Source organism: Hyperolius riggenbachi, chromosome 9 (assembly GCF_040937935.1).
Source record: "Hyperolius riggenbachi isolate aHypRig1 chromosome 9, aHypRig1.pri, whole genome shotgun sequence".
Taxonomy (NCBI): Eukaryota; Metazoa; Chordata; class Amphibia; order Anura; family Hyperoliidae; genus Hyperolius; species Hyperolius riggenbachi.
The window spans coordinates 253503134-253528809 of NC_090654.1; the positions used below are offsets into that span (position 1 = coordinate 253503134).

Sequence of the window (25676 nt, forward strand, 5' to 3'; positions counted from 1 at the left end):
GGATGTTAAGGGCCGGTTCACACGGGCGCTAAACCGGCATTAAATGACATCCGCAGCTCCATTTGCTCAGGCACTATCCATTCAAATGAATGGACAAAGCTCTGTACCATCACTTACTGCCGTTTGCGCAAACACCGAGCTCAATCCCGTAATTTCTCATCACCTCCACTTTGCATAATGACGGGAAGCACCGCCAAAGGTTGTCAAATGCTTTTCTCCCCACTGGCAGAGCGAGCCGCCACATGATGCCCGTCTGGTCCGCCCCTTAATCTTAACTTCCTAACACTACTCATTAAAACTAACCTTTTACCTTTATCCCCTAACTCTCCTTTTCTGTGCCTAACACCAAGCAATAGTCACATTTTATCATGGCGTTTGGTTTCACCAGATGCCCAATCCACCTCACACCACTGGAATAATCTGAGCCTAAAGCCTTCCAACTGCCTCTTGAATACCAACATCTGAATCACTACCATGTTAAAAAGATTGGTGGTGTGGGCGAGTGCCAGTGCTCAGTCCTGCTGTCCGAAATCCACCTGCTTTTGCTTGCCATACCCTCCTCTGTAGGAAACTTGCATTCGCAACCAAGATGAGTGTGCATGTCGGGATTAGTGGATTGCGTTAAGAAGAGGTGTTAACCCGTTGACTACTACCATCTAATGTATGGAAATAGTTGCAGGGCTAATAACCGCTTACTTAAGGGCCTGTTTCCACTACACGCAGATTGGATGCAGAATGGATGCAGAAAAACTGACTCCAATGAATGCCTATGGGAAAATCTGCATCAGAAAAATCGCGCTTAGTGGAAACAGGCCCATGGGCATTCATTGGAGTCAGTTTTTCTGCATCCATTCTGCATCCAATCTGCCTGTAGTGGAAACAGGCCCTAAAGGAAATGGGAACCGGTAAAAAAAACAGATACTTACCTAAGGTGATATGGCTCTGGGTCCTATAAAGTCTTTCCACTCCTCTCACAGATCCCTCAATCCATTGCTGTCAACCACCCGTAGCAATATATAATAGACCGTTCAGTTGAATACTGCTCTCTGCTACCACAAGAGGATTTGGAAGTCTTCAGCAGCCCGAGTACTGCTGAAGATGGGCGGCTCCGTACTACGCCTGCAAGAGCACTTTCTCGTGTGCGCTCACGCATGTGCAGTACAGAGCCGCCTGTCTTCTGGAACACTTGGCTCCCGAGCCTTCCGAAGCCTCCTCTGGTGGGGAATTCAAATGGAGGAGTCAGCACTGCAACAAGGGCAGGGCACCATGAGAGGAGTGGAAAAGCTCTATAGGACCCAGAGCCTTCCCTCTCCTTAGGTATCTGTTTGATTGTACTTTATTTTTTTTACCGTTTCCCATTAGCTTTAAAGGACACTTGAAGTGAGAAAATTATGAAAGCAACCTTTTTGATTTTAGCTTTGAAAATTCTACTTTCTTATATTTTTCTAATATTTTCTCAATGATTGACCCAGAACCAAAATACAGATCAGCTACTATGGCACCACTGGCTGCCTGCTTGTCACAGGTGTCACATAAACACTGCTGAAGATCAGCACAACAGCCAGACATGGTGGCTACAGGGTGACGTACTTTATGCAAGAGGCTTGTAATGTTGTGATCTGAAAAGTACCTGAACTTCTTGTGTTTTATTGCAGTCCAGAGAGATGACTGGTGTTGAGGTGTGTGTTGACAAGATGAGGATCCCAGAAAGATTATTTGGTGGGTATACATGAAATTATAGCTTGATATTTTCTGATCTGAACAGTTTACTCTTCACATCTTTTAAGGTAGAACATGTGAGTATCTAGCCTTCCAGGTATTAGATTATTCAGTATTTCTTATGTTCTAATCACTTGTGCAGTGGGTAAACTATAAAATATGCTTTTTCTGCCTGGCCCTTGTAATCTACCCCTTGTTTTTCCTTTGCTGCAACCAACCCTGCAGGGTCAGTCCCTGTCTTTAAAGTGTACCTGAGGCAGCTTAAAGCAGATCCGAGATGAAAAACTAACTAAAACTAGTAACTTATCTATGTATCTTTTCTAAAGTTTGGATAGTTTACACGGCAAATCTAGCTACAAACAGCTTCAACTGTATATGATTATTTCTTCCTGTGATACAATGAGGGGCAGCCATGTTTTGCTGGTCATCATTACACACAGGCAAGCTGCTCTGCATCTCCAACCCTCAGCCTGTGAAAACTTTACTCCCCTCTCCTCCTCCCCTCTGCCTGTGAAATCTCTGGCTAGTAAAACCTCCTCCTACCCAGACTGACCTCCCATAATCCTTTGTTACATGTGGGTGAGGCTTGTTTAATTTATAGGGAATTGGGGTATTAAAACAACAAAAAAAGTATTTGGCTTCAGGAATGCCCTATAAACTATATGTAAGGAACACAATTATGCAATCGGTAAAAGATTATCTCGGATCCACTTTGAGAAAAGAATAAACAAAAACAGAGATAAACGGAACAAAAAAAAAAAAATACAATAAAACCACATGCTGGTATGCTGTGACTGAAAAGCCAACTGATAGTTACCATAAGCATGAAGATTCCAATATAGGCCTGTTCCAGAATTACACCCCATATTGGCCTCAATTCTGGTAGGCCTAGCATCCATTTTACTGCATACACGGTATTTTACCGCATGTGGTATAAGCAGTTTGCTATCCTGGTAGATTTTAGTCATGATTTACCGCCTAATTTTCTGCATGGGTTAGTGGAAGTAATCTCTTTCGTGTTTGTAATTGCATATATACCCTCTGCTTCTTAAAATCATGTAACCTCCTCAACAATAGAGTGTGGGGCTTGTTCCCTCTATCATAATAAAGTTGCTTGGTCCAAGCTAGTGCCCTCAGTAGAGATAACTAGAAGCTCGTACACCTTACATTTAGCAGACTGCCAATCTCTAAAATTGGACTGAGAAGGAAACAGCTTATATCTGTGCTCTGCCACTCCCAGTGTCTGTATGGCTCTATCATTCCTTTTCTTCTGAACTGCCTCCCTTATCAGACTGGGGGGACTAGAATAGGTGAGGATGACAAGGATTCCGATGCCCTATCAGGCTTCTGTACTGTCCAGTCTGGGGAAATTCTCGTTTTATGCAGTGATTGTGTCCAAGTCGCAATCTAGGGCCTTTTCTGGTGAACCCCGATGGTTAACGGGAGCATCCAAACCCAGTTTTCTGAGGAAATCTGTGGCATCATCCGGATCCTGTACTATGATTGTCCGGGAGTTTTTGGTGGCAATCAATTTAAGGGGAAGCCTCATTTATACCGCACCCCTGCTTTGCGTAATACCATAGTAACCGGCATCAGGGAGCGGCTTTTTTTCTAAAAAGAGATCTCTGAAAAAGGACCAAGTCCTGTTCTTGTGAGGCACGTTTTCAGTTGTTGCCTGATGCATTCATTAGCAAGTAAATAACTCACAGCTGACTCAGCTATTGAGCATAAAGCCAACAACAGAAGTACCAGGCAGATGCCAGGATTCAGTTGTGTCCAACAAACCTGTTTATGTTAAACCTGTCATGATAGAAATATGGGGTCATGCAGGGTGACACGTATGATGTCACAAGCTGCATGCTTTGTCTGGATCATTTACTATCTAGGTAGTGATATCACGGTATGAGCAAGCCAGCCATCGTCTAATTAAAGTTAACGATGGCAATACCCATGCATTTAATAATAGTAGTGCTCTTTTAAAGGGGAACTGAAGTAAGAGGTATATGGCGGCTGCCATATTTATTTCCTTTAAATCAATTCCAGTTGCCTGGCAGCCCTGCTGGTCTATTCCTCTGCAGTACTATCTGAATAACACCAGAAACAAGCATGCAGCTAGTCTTGTCAGATCTGACTTTAAAGTCTGAAACACCTGATCTGCTGCATGCTTGTTCAGGGGCTATAGCTAATAGTATTAGAGGCAGAGGATCAGCAGGGCTGCCAGGCAACTGGTATTGCTTAAAAGGAAATAAACATGGCAGCCTCCATGTACCTCTCTCTTCAGCTCCCCTTTAAGTACACAATTTTTCATGTTTGACTCATGTGTGCCTAATTACAACACTATTGCAAAAAAAAAAAAAAAGTTATGGTGCTTTGAAAAATGTAAATAAAAAAACAGGATGCAATGATCAGCAAATCAATGTTGAAGCTGAGAAAAAAATTACCTTTTTAACCACTTCAGACTGGGGGTTGTTTTCACCTTAAAGAGATTCTGTAACAAAATTTTCAGCCTTAGTTCTTCTATCCTATAAGTTCCTTTGCCTGTTGTAATGTGCTCTGGCTTACTGCAGCTTTTCCTAATTGCACAGTGGCTGTGTTATCTCTGTTATCTCTGCCCGGCGGATCGCTCAGAAACAGCCGTATCAGTCCGCCGACAGACTGTACACACGCCAGACTGTCGCTGGAACGCCCACCCAGCGGGAGGTGACGACGGACCCCCCTTTAGCGCTCCTCCCATTCATTCACCAATAACTTTATCATTACTTATCACTCACACCTAAGAAATCTATATCTTGCCATGTCTTTGGCTTTTTTGGGGGTGATATTTGCTTTTAATAATTACTTTACTTTCTATGCATTTTAAAGGGAAAAACAAGGAAAAACAAAAATACACTATTTCTCCACTTCCATCCCATATAGTTTTAAAATAAACAATGCTACTATAAATAAAAGCCACACATTTTATTTGCCTGTGTAGTCCTGGCTTTCACAACATTTAAATTGTGTTCCTAGTAATGTATATTATTTGGAAATAATGGTGTATGTTTTCTGTTTCTACCCTATCAATAATCACACGCCCTTTGTTACTAAAATATTAGTAATGTAACCTCATTACATAAATATTAAAAATGCTTAGACCCGAAGGTGCCGCTCCACCATCTCCCTGCACACTGGGAGAGAATATCTCTCTCCTTCTAGCGTCGTGACCCCAGAGGTCACAAAAGAGAAACTAAAGGAAAGCAGGACAAAGGAGAGCGGCGTGGATGGCCGCTACCTGATCTGCCCAGCCCCCCGGATCAGGCAGCATAGTTTTTTGTTTTTTAATTTCCCCACTTTGGGCCCTCTTTAAATAGTAACTCCAGTGAAAATAATGTAATAAAAAAGTGCTTAATTTTTACAATAATTATGTATAAATGATTTAGTCAGTGTCTTCCCAAATCTTTCCTCTCCCTGATATACATTCTGACATTTATCACATGGTGACATCATTACTGCTGGCAGGAGATGCTGCTTGCTTTTTTTGGCAGTTGGAAACAGCTGTTATTTCCCACAATGCAACAAGGCTCCCACAGTGTGATGTCAGCACCATGGTTCTGACATCACACTGTGGGAGGAGTTTCACCACAATATTAGCCATACAGAGTCTCCTGATGATCTGTTTGAGAAAAGGAATAGATTTCTCGTGGAAAAGGTCGTATCAGCTACTGATTCATATTTCATCCGTGTGTTTTTTAACTACCTGTTTAGGTTGCCATCTTGACTTGACAGTGGAAGATTCTTGCGAAAAGATACGCAAAATAGAGTTAATAAGACCCGTGCTTTGTGGAGATTATACATATTCCTGCAGATTTCATTGTATGAAGAGATGGAACCCTGAGCTCGCAGTCGAATTGAAGGTAAAATTCAGCTTTATACAGACGTACCCATTTTGTGCATATAGACTAATCTGAATGGGTTCACAAGCACAATTATGTCTATGGGAGCAGTTAGGGAACGCTGTAAAAAAAAAAAAAAAAAAAGAGCAGGATTTGGGTGCAGCCGGCGCCACCATAGGCTGTAATAGGAATTACGGCAATCGCGGCACTCAGAAATGTGGTCGCTGTCAAGAGATGGAGCGCAAATTACTATAAAAGCACTGTAATCTGGAGACCAGCAATAGTATCTTTCCTCGATGACCTGGAGGGGGAATAGTAATCATATGGCTGAATCATATGTATGCACAGTTACTAGATACAGAGTGAGAGTATTTCACTGGATTGATAAACATGTTTTAAGTTGAATGCAGTTTTGCTAGACTCTTAGGGCCTTCTTTCACTGTTAATTGCAACTGCATAGGAGTACAATCAGTTTCCCGCTGCATTTTTTGGTCTAATTTTAGTTTGACTGAGAGGTCCCATTCAATTTCACTGACTGGAAACTGCATCAAAGATACTGCCTGCAGTGCCTTGCGGTTCAATTGGAACTGCATTTCAACACAAGCAGTGGAAATGGAGCACTGTGAGTGGCATGATAGAGCAAGTGACCTTGCAATCGCCCTAGATTGCATGTACAGCAAAAACTGGATCAAAGCACCAGAATGATAAACTATCCAGGAGACACTTAATGTAGCCACTCATTAATAGATTGCCACCCGATATGGCAGAAAAGATTGATCCATTTCAGATCTAAATCAGAGAAGGGATTAATGCCCACTACAAACTGTACATACATTTTTAATAGATTTCAGCATAAAATTTATTGAAAATCAATCAAACAGCATTGTTGCACTGCATTAAACAATGCAACGCTATGTGTCGTTGATACAGTCATGGCCGAAATTGTTGGCACCCCAGAAATTTTTCTAGAAAATCAAGTATTTCCCACAGAAAAGTATTGCAGTAACACATGTTTCGCTATACACACGTTTATTCCTTTTGTGTGTATTGGACCAAAACCGAAAAAGGAGGAAAAAAAGCAAACTGGACATAATGTTCCACCAAACACTCACAAATGGGCTGGACAAAATTATTTGCACCCTTTCAAAATTGTGGATAAATAAGTTTGTTTCAAGCATGTGGTGCTCTTTAGTGTTCGGCATTGAGGGGGAGGTTTAAGGTTAGGCACCACCAGGGACAGGGTGGTCTTAAGATTAGGCCCCACCAGGGAGGGTCTTAGAGTTAGGCATTGGTAGAGGGAGGGCTCTGTATGAGGGTAAATATCGGTAAATATTACCAATATTTTACTATATGACGTAAGTAGTAGAATATCTGTAATATTACCAGTATTCTACTATTGACTATTTCCTGTGCCCTTTTCAATGGGCGCCTTTATTAAATGTACGCCTAAAACCATGTACACTGAGATAATAATTCATGATCAGCATGGATTTCCTTGATGTCTTTGGCCTCCCACAATCTGCTGTCCTAGATTAATCTTGGAAGAAAGATATTACTGTTCCTTCAGCAGGCACCTCCTGCCCATCGAATTCCATTCTAACTCCAAATGAGATTTCATATATTGCTGTCTTAAATGTAAGTGAGAGAGGAAATCAGAAATCTGATATCAATCAAACTTGATCGAGGCCGTCACCACTCTTGGTCTGGAGTAAGAACATGTTGGCTGAAAACCAAACTGTGAACTGGGCAACATGAAGATGGGCAGGTAGCCTGGACTGTCTTGCCCTACAGTTCTTTATTTTTGTTTGTATGTCTTTTTATACCAATAAATGAAGAATTACTACTGAAGGTGGTGCAGATTACTACGTCTTATACTGGCTGAGAACCAAACCGCAACTTAGTATATCATTGTCTATGGATGTAACAAACCTTGTTTTGCATGTAGGGTACAGCAGGTCAGTGTCGCTGTGTCATTCCAGTGAACTCCATTTCTGCAGGTAATGAGGCGAAGATCAACCTTTGCGCCACCCAAGTGAGTACTCCATTGTTTTCTCCTTTCATTGGAAATAATGCTTGGTGTCAGGAGAATTTATGAGAAATGTTCAATTAAATCTAAAGGTTTTGTTTATTTTATTTTTGTATTTAGATAACATGGGAGAGATTTAGAACCTCTCTGGCAGTTTTTTTTTTTACTTTCTGCCTCTCTTGAGATTTCCCCTCAACTCCCTGCCCAAGCATCCCTTAACACAAGGGCCTCAATTCACGGAGCATTATCAAACGTTTATCAAACACTTTATCAAACGTTTGAAAATTTACCTCATGGGTAAAATCTCATTTTGAATTCACTAAGGTGTTATATATTTGTTGAACATTTTATCGGTAAAACATTCCATAAGTATATAACACCTTAGTGAATTTAAAAATGAGATTTTACCCATGAGGTAAATTATCAAACGTTTGATAAAGTGTTTGATAAACGTTTGATAATGCTCCGTGAATTGAGGCCAGGGAGATAAAATTGCATGAATTTCAAAAAATGTTACATTTGTCATCTGAGCCAAGGTTGGGACTAAGGGGTTGATGCACAAAGCTTACTTATTATTCATTTTTTTCCTTTACTGTAAAGAGAGCTAATGCACGAGATAAACAAATGAGGAGAGATCAGTCATGAGGCAATAATAAAAGAGAATGATGTACACAGGAGTATGTAATAGCCTCACTAACTTGCCTCTGTGTCGCAATTAGTATAGAAATTCCGCCTCGGGTAGACTTTGAGAGATGCATTTTGTGAGTTAATAAGTAAGGTTAGATAATTCAACAGAAAAAGCTTTATGAATCAGCCCCTAACTCTCCAATGGAGCACCTGTAATAAGTGTGATTTTTCTACCTTTGGGAAAGTTACTGCTGGCTTTGTCATTTCTCAGGAGCAATAAGGGGAAATCTCTCCAGTGGATATAAACATGACAATATACTGTAATCATTACTGAGGTTCTAAACCTTTCCCCTTTATCCAAAACTGGAAAAAATGTCTAACTCCTGTTTCGCTTCCAATGATGCTCACGTTTCCCTTTCTTGTGCCTTAACTATGAAATGGGAGTCACCTGGGAGCTGCCAAAGAATCTCAGCATTGGCTACTGTCATCAACCTGGGCTCCGTCTCCTCTATTCACTGTAATGGTGTTTGGAGTGAGGGTGGGGCTTGTGAGGTGTCTCACAGAGAATGTGAAATGTTATAATCTCCATCCTTTACATGGAAGACCGCATAACTGCAGTCTTTAGGAGGTGGTGGAAGGAAGTCCAAGAAGGCATTTTGGCAGCTCGCAGTTAGAAACTTACATGTAGCTTTTTATTTGCAAGGCACAATAAAGAACAAGTGAATTTAAAGCAATTATTTTTTAGCCTCTAAGTTTATAAGTATAAGTTAAAAGCTGTATTCACTAGAAAAAGTAAAGCAAATCTCAACTCCAGGCAAATGTTTTATTTGAGCCTCGTCCATGTTTACATTACGCTTTGTTTTCCAAACGTAAGAGTATCACTAAAACAGGAAGCAAAGGTAATTTGAAGTCTTAAATTTGACATGTTTCTTTTTTACTCCCTCACTTTCTGCCGGTGGACCACCTATGGCTCAAGGTGGAGCTCTTGGGGTCGCTGGATCAGGAAGCGAGGGCAGTCTTCTTCAATAGGGCTCTATCTAGAAATTTGGAAAACATTTTGGAAAATTTGACTGGAGCTGTCTTTATGATCACACTCACACTTACAGGTTTGATACACTTTTTAAATATGAGCATAGAGGTGCAGCACTGGCCTAAGTTTAAGGTACAAAATCCGGCCACTTAGCTGTTGTTATCTTCCATCCAGGAGCATAGCTGAAGACCTGATCTCTTGTGTTTCCAAAGCCTGTCCTCGAGTTCCACCCATGATTCCACTATTGCGTATGAAACAAATGTAAATTTCTTATGTGATTGGGCGACAGGTTTTGCAAACACTTCACCATGGCATAGCTGGATCATTCATGTTAACAGTTATGAATTGCCCATTATGCATGATAACTGGATTTCTTTTCAGGAAGGACTGTCCCAGTACAAACACTGGAACCTGACAGCTCTGCTGCTGGAAGAAAAAAAATTGCTACGCTTGTAATCATTTATTACGTTGGCCCTGATGCCTTAAAGTCTTCTCATACTTCTTCTCACATTATGTGCTCCTCACCTTATAACTCCCGTCCAGTTACTAAAATTATAGTGAGATAAAGTGATTAACCATTATGAGCCACATTGACACATGGAAACCGTTCTGCAGTAAAAGGGGGATTTGGTTTTAAATATTTTTGTGAAAACTTGTATACACATAAGGAGGGGTTTGAAGTCTTGTGTAGGAGTAAATTTTTAAAGATCCCCTTATATCAATCTGGTAACAGTGATTTTTGCGAAGTCACAAAATTAAAATTATTTCACCCAATGGGTCCATATTTGCAGAAAAATTGGCAAAGGAAAAATCACACATTATGTTTGGTAAATTTCCTTTCACTTGGTAGTTGTTGACATTATGCCATATGTCCCATGCATACACCGTTTTTTTTCATAGCCATATTCCCAGTCTCATTCCTCCTTTAGCTGTCCCTCTTTCAGTCTGTTCCTGTACGTTTATATAAAGGCATAAGCTGTTTAAATATTGAGATGGCAGAGTCACCTGGGTCCCTGGACTTGAGGGCCCATCTATGGACCTACTTCAGACACTGAATTAGCCCTAAATTGGTGCATCAGGGCTTAATAATTCACTCATTTAGCCTTCAAAGGCTAAAGGAGTGAATTATGCTACTGACAAGGGGTGACATCTTTTGCCTAAGCATATATATATTTTACTGTTAGAGGCCCCTCTTTATCATCTCAGAAAGTTGAGAAGTATTGCAATTAAATAAAATAAGGTAGGAAGAACATATGGTAGGAAATATCATGAGAAACGTTTAATGCATCCGGGCCCTTATTTGATCCCCTGCTTTTCTTCCCAGTGTCAATAAGCACTGGTTGGTGGTTTTGATTTCATTGATACACACAAATTTATCTTCTGCTCTGTGATATGAATGTCCAGCTCCCGCTCGATGCTGTCCCCTGGGCCCTCTATCACTCAGCAATCGCTAAATTTGGTTTGACGGATGAAACAAAACCCGACTGCATTTTGCCAGCCGATTTATCCTGTTCATGTAAGACAAATGCGTGCGTGTCCTTTACTGTAAACTGTGTGCAGAGGCAGACCAACAAAGCGGTCTTATGTGTTAATGCATAACATTAGTATTACTGTTTCCGGTTTTAATTGTAATCTCACCTGGATTTTCAGCACAGGTGCTTTTGAGTTCCCAGTTATTGATGTGGATGGTTACGAGCACAGGGGACTGTGTTTCAGCTTACCATGACTTGAGTATAGATTGAAGATGCATCAGTCAATGTGCAGAAATGCGTTTGATGTGTGTGAGGTCCAGTCTAGCAGAGCGTTCTGAATATACCATATATACTTGACTATAAGTCTAAAAATGTAGGTCTGATTCACTAAATAAAAGTATAGGGGTCGACTTATACAAGAGTCGCAAGCAACACTAAGCACACTGTATGTGTGAACTATTAGTGACAATCCCATTTGCAGCAATTTGTAATTGACACTTTTTTGATAAAGGAAATGCCAAGAAAACTGAGGTGTGACCGTCCTGGTCACAACAATTAACAAGGAAAGGGGCTGGGGGAAAATACAGGGCTGCAGGAAGTGGGGTAAATAAATTGCTGCACTTGGGGGCCTGGAGGTGTTATTGGCTGCACTTAAGGGACAGGAGGGGTTAATGGCTGCAATACGTACTGTATGCAGTGCAGCCATTAACCCCTCCTGGTCCTCAAGTGCAGTCTTAACTTTGCTGGCTAGACTTATACTTGAGTCAATAAAAAATTCCAGCTTAAAAGAATCAAATGTTAGAGTCTACTGATACACCAGGTCGACTTTTATTCGAGGATATACCGGTATATTCATAGGATGACCAGATAATTTCTTAGCCTGAAATCATGTGATATAGTTGCTTTTTTTTTGACCGCAGTTACACTAGGAGGTGTTTATTTGGGGGGGGGGTTGCACTTTTCCGCAATTAAAAAAATATGTTGGCACTGACAGCTCATCTTAATCTATGGGCTCATTCATATTTAATCCTTTTCTGTGTTTTTGTTTAAAAAACCTTACAGCACCTGCAAATGAATGTGCAAATAATGCTGAAAAACACTCGCGTAAATTGCATGTGTTTTCACAATTGACAAGTGTGAACATTGCCCAAGTGTCCTGTATTGTGCAACTTGTGTTAGCGGACAAAATACTAATAGAATACGGTAGATAAAAAAATATTCTGGTTCCTAGCTGGGAATCAAGAATGTACTACAGGCTCCATTTAATTAGCAGCAATGCATTGCTACCTTATCACAATAGGAACATTGGTTCTATTCCACATTGTCAGCATTTTTGTAATAATTAATTATAGGTTATCCCACAAACAGCTGTACAGGCCTGTGCTTTCTTTCATTGACACTGTGCTCTCCTCCCAGTGCCATATTCAATCTCGTAGGTGTATCATCCCAGCCACTTGTTGGCTGAGCTAATTCTTTTCTGTGCATTGGCAATGGCAATCCTAGACCCGGGTAGGTATCTGGGTCACTGGCTGCCCAGAGATTGCTGGATGTGCAATAGTGCTACTGCCAGAAAGTATCACGTGACCTGAACTTCTAACTGATATTGAAAGTACCGAGAGTAATTATTTGCCAATGCCAGTGTTAAGTTTTATCATAGATTTGGAGATAATTAGTAATAAGGATACGTGTTTGCTAGGCTCACCGTTTTGTAATTTAGATCGGTAAGCATGGTTTTGCTTGAGCATTATTGTCGGGGTTTTAAGTCAGTGTATATGGTATATGTTTTATTCTTTGGATTTGTGTATATATGTCCAAGTTTCATGGCCATATAAGTACCATTTCATCTAGGTTTGAAATGGAACATCAAACATTTGCTTTTTGATTTGGTGTTTGAATAGCTAAGCTTTAGAATACTCATTAAATATAAAGCTATAAGGAAAGGACTTCAAATGTTGGGGAATCAGACAAGGCCATGTTTGGAAATGGTATTCAAAGCAAATAAAAATTGAATGGAATTCAAATGCAGATTGACACAGTTTCATAAGACCTCTTTCAAAAACCCAACTCTATATAAGGTCTATCATGCAAAATGCTTCAGATATACAGATCAAACCCTAAAAAAATGCCCATGTACACGAACCTTGCAAACTTGGAAAAAAAAAACCTTCAGTGAGCCCAGGCAGGTGCTGGTATTGCCCAGGTTTTCCAAGTATTGGATAAGCAGTCAAGCAATTCTTTAGATGTCATCAGGACTTTGCACTAATGTAAAGGCTGGAGTGTGGTGACATGGTGAGAGAAAGCAAGGCCTGGATTGCTGAAGCCTTTGATTTTTTTGTAGATGTAGGGGCTCCACAGAATGGTTTGTTGTTTTTACATGAGGCTGTCGTTTTTCTCATTTTAGACTATATGAGTTAAAGTGCAGTTTTTAGATTAGAATCCCACTTCTCACCAAAACAGAAGGGAAGAAAAAGATGCCACAATTTCTTCTGAGAAGATCCTAGTAAATAATTGTCTACCATTAGTGTATCCATTCCGTTGTTATCTTACATTTCCTTCAATCTGGGTAATTTTTACTCGGCCTCTTATGAAATAAGGTGTCTGGTACTGAATGCACAAAATACAATGATGAGTTATGGCCAATGAATGAGATGGAAATAATTTTGAGCTGATGCAGCATTATGCAAATGTTGTGTGCGAATTTATGCAGCTCAAAAATGAACCAATAAAATCCTGCAGAGGTCAAATTTGATTGGTCCATTTTCAAGCTGCATAAATTGGCATTCAAAATTTGCATAATGCTTTATCAACTCAAAATTATTTGCATCTCAATGACCATCCCTAATGATGAGTGTTTAAGAAAAAGTATGTGTGTGTGTGCGCGTGACTCAAGGGTAGTGAATGAGACTCAGAAGCGGCAGAACTCCCGCTGGAAATGGCAGCTCTGTGTGATGATGATGATGATGTTGTGGATCCGCTGCTGGCAAACTGCGCAACGCTAACTATTGTTAATAATCATGACTGATTTTTGCCTTGAATGGAAGGGTCAAGCCTATAACGCTGCTCAGTGTTTGCAAAGAAACTACCTGTATTCTTTGCCCAATAGGCTACCAGCTCCTCCCTGTCTGCACGTTTTCCATACATTGCCTAAACTTCCTGCTCTTCAAGAAATCAACAGAATCCACAAGACAATGTAAGTTCTTTCTATGAACAAGGCATTCTCTTGCATCCTGCTTCAAATTCTTTTCCTCTGTGTTAACCATTTCTTGCACGTGCTTTGCCAAATAATTCCTCGTATGCAGCATGCTTTCACAATCAATAAACTGCAGAGCTATGTCCTGGATGGCACTGGGACACACACACCATGCCACACTACACCACACACGCACTATGCCACACTACACCACACACCACACACACACACACACCACACCACACCACACACACAATTTTTTTGAAGGGCAGACATGACACAGCAACATCTCTGGAATGCCTAAGGCAGGTAGAGAGCTACAGATGGTGTGTTTGGTCACCGGTTTAGCAGTTTAAAAGAATCCTGTACTGGGAGGAATATGAAGGCTGGCATTGCTGAGTCACACACTTGGCGCAGACACGCAGCCAACAAAGTCACAGAGAAGTCACAATACTGGATCTACTAGAAAACAAGAAAGAATTTTTTGTTGTTGTAGAGTGTAGACGATCACCTTTATTGGCTATCTACGCATAGTCCATTGGCTAGTTATTTCCAGTAGAATGTTAGTTCCCTCCCTAACACAAAGCAGATCACCTGACCGAGCCTACCTCCTCCTACTGCAGCACTACTGATCTGCAGTTCCTTCCTGCTTAGTGTGTAATGAAGCATTAAACCCTTCTCACAACCTCCCAGTGTGTTTACTGAAGCCATGTGTACCTTATGTCACACCAAGCAAAGAGGAAGTAGACCGGAATGTATGATGACACTCTGCCATCTACAACCAGTTAATTAATAATGCAGAAATGCACATTGTAAATCATGATACATTCAACAACAACAACAAAACAATAAACCATTTAAACACAAGTCTGAAATAGGACTCAAAGTGTTCTGGAAAGCTCACATCTTAAAATATGTTCATTAGCCAATGAATGTACCACCTACAACAACAAAAATTATCTTTTCTGTTATGCGTGGCCAACATGGCACCATGTACTATAGCTAGTACCTGGTCTACGCTCTCTGTGTGTGACTCAGTGACTGTTAAAGGCAGAAGATCACCATGACAGTCATGGAACTAATGTTTTTTAGAAGGTGGTCCATGATGGCAGCCTTCATATTTCTGTCGGGACAAATTTGAATTTGAAATTTGAGACCTGCATCCATGTATTCTGGTCCAAACTAGAAAGATCTTCTGAATGTAGACGCTTAGAAGTGGATGTGTGTATTTTTAGTTTTCTGATGAAGCACTTTGTCACCCCTAAAGCCAGGGTACTTTAATATGCAAAAGTCTACATTGCTTCAATATAACTCCTCCTCTGAACCGCCTGATTGGCCAACCTTCACAGGCAGAAGATGGGTCCAGCTGAGACTTTTTTTTGAGAATGTTACTATTTGCATATTCAAGTTTTCTGGGTTTTGAAGCCCCTCAGAATACTAAAGATGCATGCAGAGATTTCTAGGCACCAGTTTGGATGCTGGTTCCTGTATACAGGTTCTCCTTAAAGTTGTATGTTGGAGAATTCAAGCAAATGAAAAGTAGAGGTGTTGTTTGCCTCAATCAGAATCTTTGCTAGATTTTCAAAAGTTTTTTTTAGACAAGTGAAATCTTAAACTTTATAGGTTGCTGTAGGCAATACCTCTGCTTTATAGACAACCTGTCAGGATACTCACAATGAAAAGTGAGCAAAATGTGATTTGTTATTACAAAGGACTATAGCCAGACAATCATCATTACAATCAAAAGGATTCACAATTTGTACAAGAACAAAAATGGCTGCTTCTAGATTTGTCCCAAACTAGACAGGACTTATCAGGTATCTGCCAAGATTGCTGGAACCCTGCTAGGTGTTATGGATCTGCTTCCACTCTCTCCAGCCACTAGAGGTCCCTGATAATGGACAGGAGATACTGTAGGCTACTCATTAAAAAAAAGCAGAAAGCTTTTCTGTCTACCAAGAATAGATTGTAGGGACTAAAGAGAATAAAAACAGCTTCATATCAACTATTGGCTTTGCAATAGGCTTCCCACTCGACAGTGACAGGAGGAATGTAGAAAGCCAAGACAAAAGCAATATGTCCAATCTAATTGAAGCCCTATTTCAGGTACTCTTTCTATATATGCATGAACATCAGGATCGCATATCCCTGTCCCGTTCCTTCCCCTCACCAACCAAAAAATACGCCACATGGTTTTTGTTTGGCCACAGCAACCTCTTTATTGAATTTCCACAATGTCCATATCTAAACATATCATTAGAAACATGAAATTACTGTAATTCCCCTGCATTTTACTGACTTGTTTGAGGAGAAGATCAATGAAGGACCCTGGCCCCTTTCCATTTAAGCCCTCCTGCACTAAGCGGTCAAGACCTTTCATGATTATTCCCAAGCATGCCAAAAGAAGGGGCAAATGGCTGTGATAGTTTTACCCTTCACTCTTTGGTCCCTTGTTCCAGGGACTGGGGCCTTCTCTTCTAGGTTGCCACGCCTGTTCCATCCACTATCACTTCCTGCCCAAGGGTCACCATTCTCACTGTTGTGATTTAAAAATGAATTGTTCCCCCATGGTTGGTCCTGGTTCAATGGGTCACTTGACTTCTACAATCTGTCTATTCCAACCTCCCTTTGAAGCCCACTAATATATTGCCACCCCTTTCAACTCATCTAAACAAGTACGTATAGACCCCTGTGCTTATTCCTCTGGGACTCACTTGCATTTTATTATTTATTTTTCATGTCTATTGTGTACATATATGTTAACTGCCTTTTGCACTGGGTTCATGGTGTGCATATCCTTGCTTATTCACCTGCAATGATGAAAAAAAGACATGTGGCTACTGCAGAAATATGCTCAGCATAGCAGTGGCGAGGGTGTTCCCAGTGAAATCACGCAACATTACTTTACCTGCATAGACTGTCAGTCACCATGGCTGCCAGGGGGTCGTGGTTTCAGCGGGAAAAGTATGGAACTATTCCCTTCTGCTATTTGGGCCGCATTACTGTGTTGGCGACATTACTTTGTGTTACGGGAGGGGCTGGGCTCTGATGAAGTTAGGCAGATGGAAAGTGAGGATCCTTTATGATGGTGTAAGAGGATATTGGCAATATAGAACTGCTGCAACAGGCTGTTTACTTTTTTATGCAAAACCAGAACTGAAATAAAAATATGCATTAGACATAAAAAAAAACCCGGGAAAAACAAAATGCATATATAGAAAGTGTACTTGAACTGGGCTTTATGTGACTATAATTGTGAACTACTGCACATATTTTACACACGCTTAGTACACTGCATTTGCTAAGCTGAAGTATATTGGTTATGGAAGCTGTGCCACAGTGGGGAAGTTAAGGATCAGGGAAAGCAACCATTGGTCAGGGTTTAGGATTAGGGGAAGCAGCCATTGGTCAGGGTTAAGGATCAGGCGAAAACGCCAAGCAGCCATTGGTCAGGGTTAAGGATCAGGAGGAACAGCCAAGCAGCCGTTGGTCAGGGTTAAGGATTAAGGAGAAGCAGCCATTGGTCAAAGTTAGGGATAATGAGAAGCAGCCATTGGTCAGGGTTTAGGATCAAGGGAAGCAGCCATTGGTCAGAGTTTAGGATCAAGGGAAGCAGCCATTGGTCAGGGTTTAGGATCAAGGGAAGCAGCCATTGGTCAGGGTTTAGGATCAAGGGAAGCAGCCATTGGTCAGGGTTAAGGATCAGGAGAAGCAGCCATTGATCATGGGAAGCAGCCATTGGTCAGGGTTAAGAATCAGGAGAAGCAGCCATTGGCCAGGGTTAAGGATAATAATAAAGAGAAAAATATACCATCATATCTTAATAAACCAACATCTAACTCTATAGAAAACGACATCGTCTTGTATCATTTTCTCTTCACTTTTGTAATTAATTGTTAAACAAATTCAACTAGGTTTTTTCAAAATGCTGCTGGTGCAACCGCTGCTGCCTTCCGCTCCGCTCGACAAAGGTACTGTCACTATTCCTTAACTCCTGTCACTAATTGTATTTTCCCTCTGCAAATAATCCTGCAATATACACCTGCGTAACATACAAATGTGTAATAGCAGTGATAGGAAGTAATGGGATGAATGGTGCATTGATGGTAATACAAGCATGTTGTAATTGTGGCACAAAATGTATGTGAAGTGATGGAATGTGCTATGTGTATTTTTCTGTTATGAAGTTTGTGTCGGTGTTGCTGCACAGTCACCGATCAGATTTAGTCTGCAGTGGAAATATTAATCTGTATGATTGCTGGGACATTACCCCCCCCCCCCCCCCCCAATATTGCCAGGTTGTATAAGACAAAGTGGCGGAGGGTCTCCTTTACAAGGAAAAGTTAGAGAATCTGGGCTTATGTAGCTTGCAAAGTAGATTATTTCTGGCAATCGATTCACCATGTGTAAATGTATCCAAGCGTAAAGAACTTGGGAGATGAGCATTTAATCCCAAACTCTGAATAAAACAGGATGTGAACTGTGTATGGAGGAAAGGAGATTTCAACACATCTTAGAAATGGCTTCTTTACAGAAAGGGTGGTTTAGTTGTGGAAAATCTTACTAAAGAATGTGGTTATTTAAAAATCTATAGAAATATTTGAAAAGGTACTTGGATGCTTTTCATTACAGTTAAAGTGGACCTGAACTCATGCACAGGACAGAAGGAAAACATAGAGAAATGCACCCTGTCTGTATTTAGAGAGCAGTAGGGTATTGTAACGTGTTAGCCATCAGTAAAAGCAAGAAGTTTTGAATCGGGATGATACCATTTATTGGCTAACTAAAAAGAATAAGAATAAGCAAGCTTTCGGCTTTGCAGCCTTGGTCAGGATTGTAAGCCTGACGAAGGCTGCAATGCCGAAAGCTCGCTTATTCTTATTCTTTTTAGTTAGCCAATAAATGGTTTCATCCTGATTTAAAACTTCTTGTATTTAGAGAGTTTAGCCTGTCTAATTCCCCCTCCTCTGTCATTAATCACAAGTTGTAATTTGATCTCACAGCTGTGTCAGCTGGCTGCCTCGGCAGAGCAGCTAATTTGTAAACACAGGATGTTACCCGTATGTCTTCTTCCATGAAACTGCAGATTAGTTGCAGGATTTGTATCAACTGTAACAGAAATGTTTTTTCTTCAAGGGTTACTATGCCGTTGCTTATTTTGTTTAGAGCAGGGAGGAAGTTCTGAGTTCAGGTCTGCTTTAAGGACATCCACAGTTATAATTACAAGGCATAGCATGGTGATACTTTTTATCTTATATAGTTTATAGGCTGGCTTCATACTAATGCCGGGCTCCCTACGTGGGTGGCATAGCAGAGTGGATATATAATCCACCGTGTGTGTACATATAATCGTTGTCTCTATGACATATCCATGTTCCATGCAGTATCCAGAGAACTCATGCAAGATGGGACTTTGCACTTTGCTAACGTAATGGACATATTCAAAACATACATGTGGTAATGGGACCTATAGAATGTATAGGATCCATCACCCTGTCTGTTTCCCTGCTGCGGTCTGTTGCCAGGGATACTGTTATGAACCTACCCTAAATCCAGAAGAGATAGATTAGAGAGGTTTCAAAAAGTTGGAACTTGAAGGTCATCTCTTTTTTTCCAGCTTAGACAAATAGACAAGACAAATAAATAACATTTATGACGCACTTTTCTCCTGGCGGCAGGGCCGGCGCTACCATAGAGGCAAAGGGGGCAATTGCCCCAGGGCCCCAGAGCAAGTAGGGGCCCCCAAGTTGTCTCCACCATCTTAACTGTTGCTCCCAGGGACTCTGCAGAGTCTTTGGCAGAGTAGCATTTCATCTGTGCTGGCAGGCAGGTGAGACACTACACTGCCAAAGACTCTGCAGGGGCCTCAGGGAGCACAGGGAGGTGACTGGGAGGGAGCGTCCACAGCCAGCTCAGGGGCCCAGGAGGGAAATTTGGCTGTAACAAAGAACCCCTAATGCTGCTATTTGGCCGAGAGGTGCCTGTTGGGGGGCCCCTGGGCTAATTATGCTCTGGTACTAGAACTGGCCCTGCCTGGCGGACTCAAAGCGCCAGGGCTGCAGCCACTAGGGCACGCTCTATAGGCAGTAATAGTGTTAAGGAGTCTTGCTCAAGGTCTCCTACTGAATAGGTGCTGGTTTACTGAACAGGAGGAGCCGAGAATCGAACCCAGGCTGACCCCTTAACCATGACATTATCCAGCCACATGAGATGATGATGTAATTTTGTAAGCCTTCTCCAGTGAGCATAGAATCCTGGCAACGCAGAGAAATGTATGCCTGTTCATTTATGACTCAGCATTAATGTGTAGTTCAAAAAAACAACAACCTGTAAATAAAAGGTTTATTATGCAATATGAAAGTTTACAGCTGTTTGGCCTTTGATGCTGCTTTGATTTGTCACAGTGATGATGAGTGTCAGGGACTCACAGAAGTGAGTTGTGAAGGTTACCCTCCTTCTCCCATAGCTGAGATAGATCAGCTATGCTGGTATTGTTTAAAGAGTCTGATTGGTCTTTTAATTTTCACAGCAATTTCTATGTGGACGGTGAATATTCCACAATAAAGCCTGGTACTCGCTCTTTCTTAGGTGATCTTGGCCAGCTTCTGTCTAGGAGGTTTGCAGTCCTCTCCAATGCCCCAAAATCCCCTCTCCTCCCCTCCAGATATTTTTATTTTTTACAAAATTGTATTCTTAATTGTGCAAACATACTCAGTGGCGTTATCAAACTCTCAGGTGAGCACAGAAAATACTCACTTATATGACCATTTTTACGTTACATGAGACCCAAATACTGTGCTACTGAATCATCATGTTTTAGGTCCCCTGTTCTGATAATACATTCATTGCCACTGAGCTTATCATTAAACAATTGTCCTGTTGGCGTTTGATCCTTTTTACCATATAAACTGGTCAGAAACAGGGACTGTGCTCACTTTTGGTTTAAAGCAGGGGTCTCAAACTCGCGACCCGCGGGCCATTTGCGGCCCTCGATACAATATTTTGTGGCCCTCGCCGGCAAAAGCTTCCTTATAGTTCGCTTCAGTGCTCCCAAGTAATCCGCCGCATCCCCGCCGCTAAACGAGGGCTGCAGAGCCCCCAAATCGCCCGGGGGGCAATCCGCCGGCATTTCCTGGAAGGGGCAGCGCTCTCAACTTCAGCTCTGCCCCTCCTGAAGTCAATTGCGGCGGATCGCCGCCTCTCCCCACCCCTCTCTGTGAAGGAAGAGTGAGAGGGGCGGGCAAAGGTGGCGATGCGCCGCGATTGTGAAATTCCTTATGCGGCCCAGCCTCATCCTGACTTTGCCTCCTGCGGCCCCCCAGGTAAATTGAGTTTGAGACCCCTGGTTTAAGGCAATACATTAAAAACTAAGCATTTTATAGTTGTAAAGTTTGCAAATGCCAGAATACTTTTTTTTTGTACTGTTGGAACATACTGTAGAGCTCCTGTGTTGCAGGACCATGAGGAGGAGGAGGAGCATGTGATCAGCGTGGAAGATAGTTTCGTAAGGCTCTCATTTGCTGGTCACGATTATGTGTCACTTCTGATTCCTGTATTGCAGGACCAATGGAGGAGCATGTGATCAGCGTGGCAGATAGATTCGTAAAGCTCTCATTTGCTGCTCACGATCATGTGTCACTTCTGATTCCTGTGTTGGCTGCAGCAGGAAATTATCACAGCAAATCAGAGCCTTAGAAAATAATCAAAATGATCACAACACAGGGATCCAAAATCTGGGTTGATAGACTAGTGCTGGAAAACACTAAGGAACTTAACCCAGAATTGAACAAGGTAACCCTCAAAGCAGTTATATTAATTGTTGTATATAATAAACGTTACCTTTAATAGTCAACTTTTTAGGTTGAAAAGGCCACTGTGAACCTCTGCTTGCTTGTAGCTGTGCACCTATCTGTACAAGCAGCCTCTGCTGCTCCTAACTTCCTCTTTCAATACGGAGGTTCTTGCAGTTACTTACCATCTATTTCCTGCGACTCCAAGTCCCCCTCCCCTTCGGCGTCATGTAGATTTTTCTAATATAATGCAGGGATTCTGGGAAATGTATCCTGGCATCTCTTATTTGTCTTACTTTGGGTGTCACGTAGCCCAACTGAAGTGTAGCGCAACTGAAGTGCCCAACAAAAAAAATCCAGAGAAGACCAGAAACAAGCTGTACTGCAATGGCAGGCTCACTTGGCCCATAAAAAAGTTACTTTATGTAATTTGTACACCACTTTTCACCTTTGTAGGGGCATAGCAATATCCAGGGCGGCTGCGATAAGGCTTAGAAGGCGTTGCGGCCATCTTTTCCTGAACCTGCCTACTATATTAACCAGTCACTTGTACTTAAAACAAGCAGCAGAGCGATGCCAGGTGTGGAGCTTGCAGGCATGGGTGTAACAATAACCCCCACGACCTCTGAGATTGGAGGGGGGCTTTGGGGGCCCCTCCTGCACCCATCCGCATGCAGAGTAGTGCAGGGAGCATTATATTTAGCTGCTTCCAGCACCACAAGTCTCTGCATCACAGCAATAGCACTCTCGCTGCCCTTCGTCCAGCTCCCGATCATGTAACTTGCATCGGTCGTGTGATAGGGAGCCGGTGAATGGCAGCAGAGAGAGTGTGCTGTAATGCATGGAGGAGACCTGCAGCACTGGAACAGGCAGTAGCAAGTGTAATATTACCTGCTGCCAGTGCTGCTGGTCTGCTCCATGCATCACCGCACACACTTTCTGTTGCCATTTACCCACTCCCTATCACATGACTTATGCAAGTCATATGATTGGGAGCTGGGCGAAGGGCAGCAGAGAGTGCTGCTGTTGTGATGCACAGAGATACGTGGCGACGGGAGCAGATAAATATAACGCTCCCATCGCTACTCTGCATGGTGGGAGGGGTGTTTACTGGCTGGCTGCCTGGTTCCTGGCGGGGGAGTGGGTGCTATGGACCTAGGGGGCCCCATGCAATCTTTTTTTTGCAAGGGGGGGGGGGGCATACATGATAGTTACACCGTGTTGAGAATTTAAACTTTTTCCAGAAAGCTCTAAGTGAATAATATGGATTTAGTTTCCTACAGATAGTGATATCACCAGTCACGGGAATCTGCAGGGATCCTCCATATCTAAAACTATGTTTGAGCCACATGTTGTTCTACACGCTTGCATCTGTGGACATACATTGCCCCATCCATGGGGCAGGGTTGCTTCAGTGAACCTAGCAACAGGGACAACACCAAAACTTATCTACAGTAGCGTCCCGATTACCCAGGACTCTACTAACCAACAGTCCCAACCATCGGGCATTAACAGTAAATGGAGGGAGTCATGGGGATGGGCCTCTCTCATTATGCAGAGAATCATTGCGCAGCGGAATCCACTTACAAGGGCTCCGAGCGCTGGTACTCTTCATTTCTACAGCTGCCTGCTGCTTAGCTGCGTACTCATACGGCTCCCGATATGTCACTTGACGCATCGGTAACCGTACAGAGGATGCAGCAAAGCGGCTGGCAGCTGCAGGAACTGAACTGGACCGGCACCTGAAGTTGAGAGATTTCTGCTGCGTAGTGTTCAGCGTTTGCTCTGTGTGGCGGGAGAGTTGTTTGAACCCTCAAACAACTGGAAAGAACACACATCCTGGCATCACGCAATCGCCGCCTGTGCCAGATCACCGAGACCCTACTGTACCGGGCCCATGATTTCTAGTCACGTCTCTGCAACTGTACATACTGCTCATATGAACTCATTACCGTGACTGTTAGTAGGGTCTGCCTTGTTCAGTTCTGAGTTGAGTTGGACTTCCAGAGCAAGTTTACTGGATCACTAAAAGTCTGCTTCTAGATGGCGAATGTTTACAGCCCATAGTGAGTCCTACAGAAAGATAAATGGATTGCAGTCATGTGCATAAGCCTCCACAGCAAGAACTTTTTTTTGGTTATTTTCTATTTAACAATTTAGTAGAAGTAAATACATATAGGGGTTGATTCACAAAGCGGTTCTAAGTCATAGCACGGCCGCACTATGCTTCACATAAAACTTTATGCGCGCTATAACAAACAATGGCACAACGTGTACTTTTGCACGCGTTGTGCCGCGTGAAAGTGCGCAAACATTTTTTATAGCGCGCGTAAAGGGTACACAAAAACAGTAGGCAATTTTCTCAGTGTAACAATAATAAATATACTGTAACAGAATAGATGAGATAATGCTAATATCCTAATATATAGTGTAAACATGAATTTTCTCTAACACAAACAAGATCTATAAGTAGTCTAAACCAAATCATACGATCAAATCAGTTGTTTCATACACAGCCTCAATCCTTTTCTGATTTAGGGCGCGTTTCCACTAGCCATCGTGCGTCCTGCGAGACGCCTGGCGGCATTTCCTTGTTCAGCGAGTACGCAGCCAAATCCCGGAAGCAAGTGATTGGGACGGCGGCAGCATTATGCCCTAAGTCAGAGTTTCCCCGCGCGATTTGCCTGCAAGGAAACTCTGCGGAATCGGCCCGATTTCCGCAGTAGTAGAAATGCGCCCTTAACGCCTAATCAATATACCATATACATTTTCATCAGCTGTCTATTTATAATTAGATTTTTTTTTTTATTCATATTTTGCAAATACATGTTACGTTATCATGCCATTCCCACGTAGGTGGATGATTACTGGGAAAAAAAATCACTAGAAGGACTTCAAGTTACATTTAGGCTGGCATGAGTTTATATCCAAAAGTGTGCCAAAATTGAACACCAGGACCAAGTCATGGGCCAACCTCAATGTCTAGTTGCCACCTCCCTCCCCTATACAGTTTCCTGGTGTGTAATTGTTCCCCTCCCACCCCTAAACAGTTCCCTGGTGTTTAGTGATCACCTCCTCTGTACAGTTCCCTGGTGTATCAAACCTATTGTCTTATTCTCCCCACACTTGCAGCCAGGAGAGTCTTCAGATTTCAGTCAGCCTCAGGCTGAGAGCACCACAAGTTGCTGGTCACCAATGTTCTCCCTTAGGCTTCGAAGACTCCTCAGGAGGCGTAAGGTTAGTCCATGATGGCTTCCTACTGAGCTTGCCTTCCAGCGCTCACAGGACCAGCCTGCTTTATAGCTCTGCAGCCCCATCACCAAATAAACCAGTGGGGGATGCTGAACAGAGAATATCTGCTGATCAATTAGTTTGCAGATATATAAATCTCCTTCTAAAATGCATGATTTCTTCCATGCTCCAATGATGAGTGCTTGTGCTGATCAAAAAATATTCAAATGATTGCTCACAAGGAAATGGTAATGAACAAAGACTAATCAGAATCGGGAACGGACGATCAATTAATGCCCAGTTTCAATTTATTTATTTTTTATTTTTATTAAATGTTATTTCTTTACTATGTATTTTTGAATCGTATGGAAAGGGGGTCAGAAACCTTTGTGGGTTTTTATTGCTGTCTGTGTACCCACCGAAGAGATCTTATCCCAGCTCCTGTCTCTTGCACCTCAATGGACTTTTGCGGCTTTAAAATAAAAACTAGTAATCCTGGGGCAGGAAATGAAGGACAGCAATTATTGTGTTAGTTGTTGCTATTCCTGCCATTGTTGTAAAGATTTCCTCACTTATTGTCCAAAGTAGTTCTAATCCCCTCTTCCACACTATCCAAAACTATTTATACAAAATGTTTCCTATTTTTCATAAAACATTTTTTTTCTTAGAGTTGAGCCAGCAGCTGTGTAGTTGCGCCATCTGCTGTAAATTGATGGGCA

At 42.0% G+C, this 25676-nt stretch overlaps 1 protein-coding gene across 6 annotated transcripts in view; it reads left to right on the forward strand.

Moving 5' to 3' along the window:
* Positions 1 to 25676, forward strand: part of LOC137533118 (cytosolic phospholipase A2 delta-like) — an 82679-nt gene that overhangs the window by 30405 nt on the left and 26598 nt on the right. For 5 of the 6 annotated variants that reach the window (XM_068254302.1, XM_068254304.1, XM_068254303.1 and 2 more), the window contains 4 exons: positions 1656 to 1719; positions 5464 to 5612; positions 7537 to 7623; positions 17851 to 17907. In XM_068254302.1, coding sequence (XP_068110403.1) covers positions 1656 to 1719; positions 5464 to 5612; positions 7537 to 7623; positions 17851 to 17907 — 357 coding nt within the window. The remainder of the gene's footprint in view (positions 1 to 1655; positions 1720 to 5463; positions 5613 to 7536; positions 7624 to 17850; positions 17908 to 25676) is intronic. The other variant, XM_068254306.1, reaches the window with a different exon arrangement.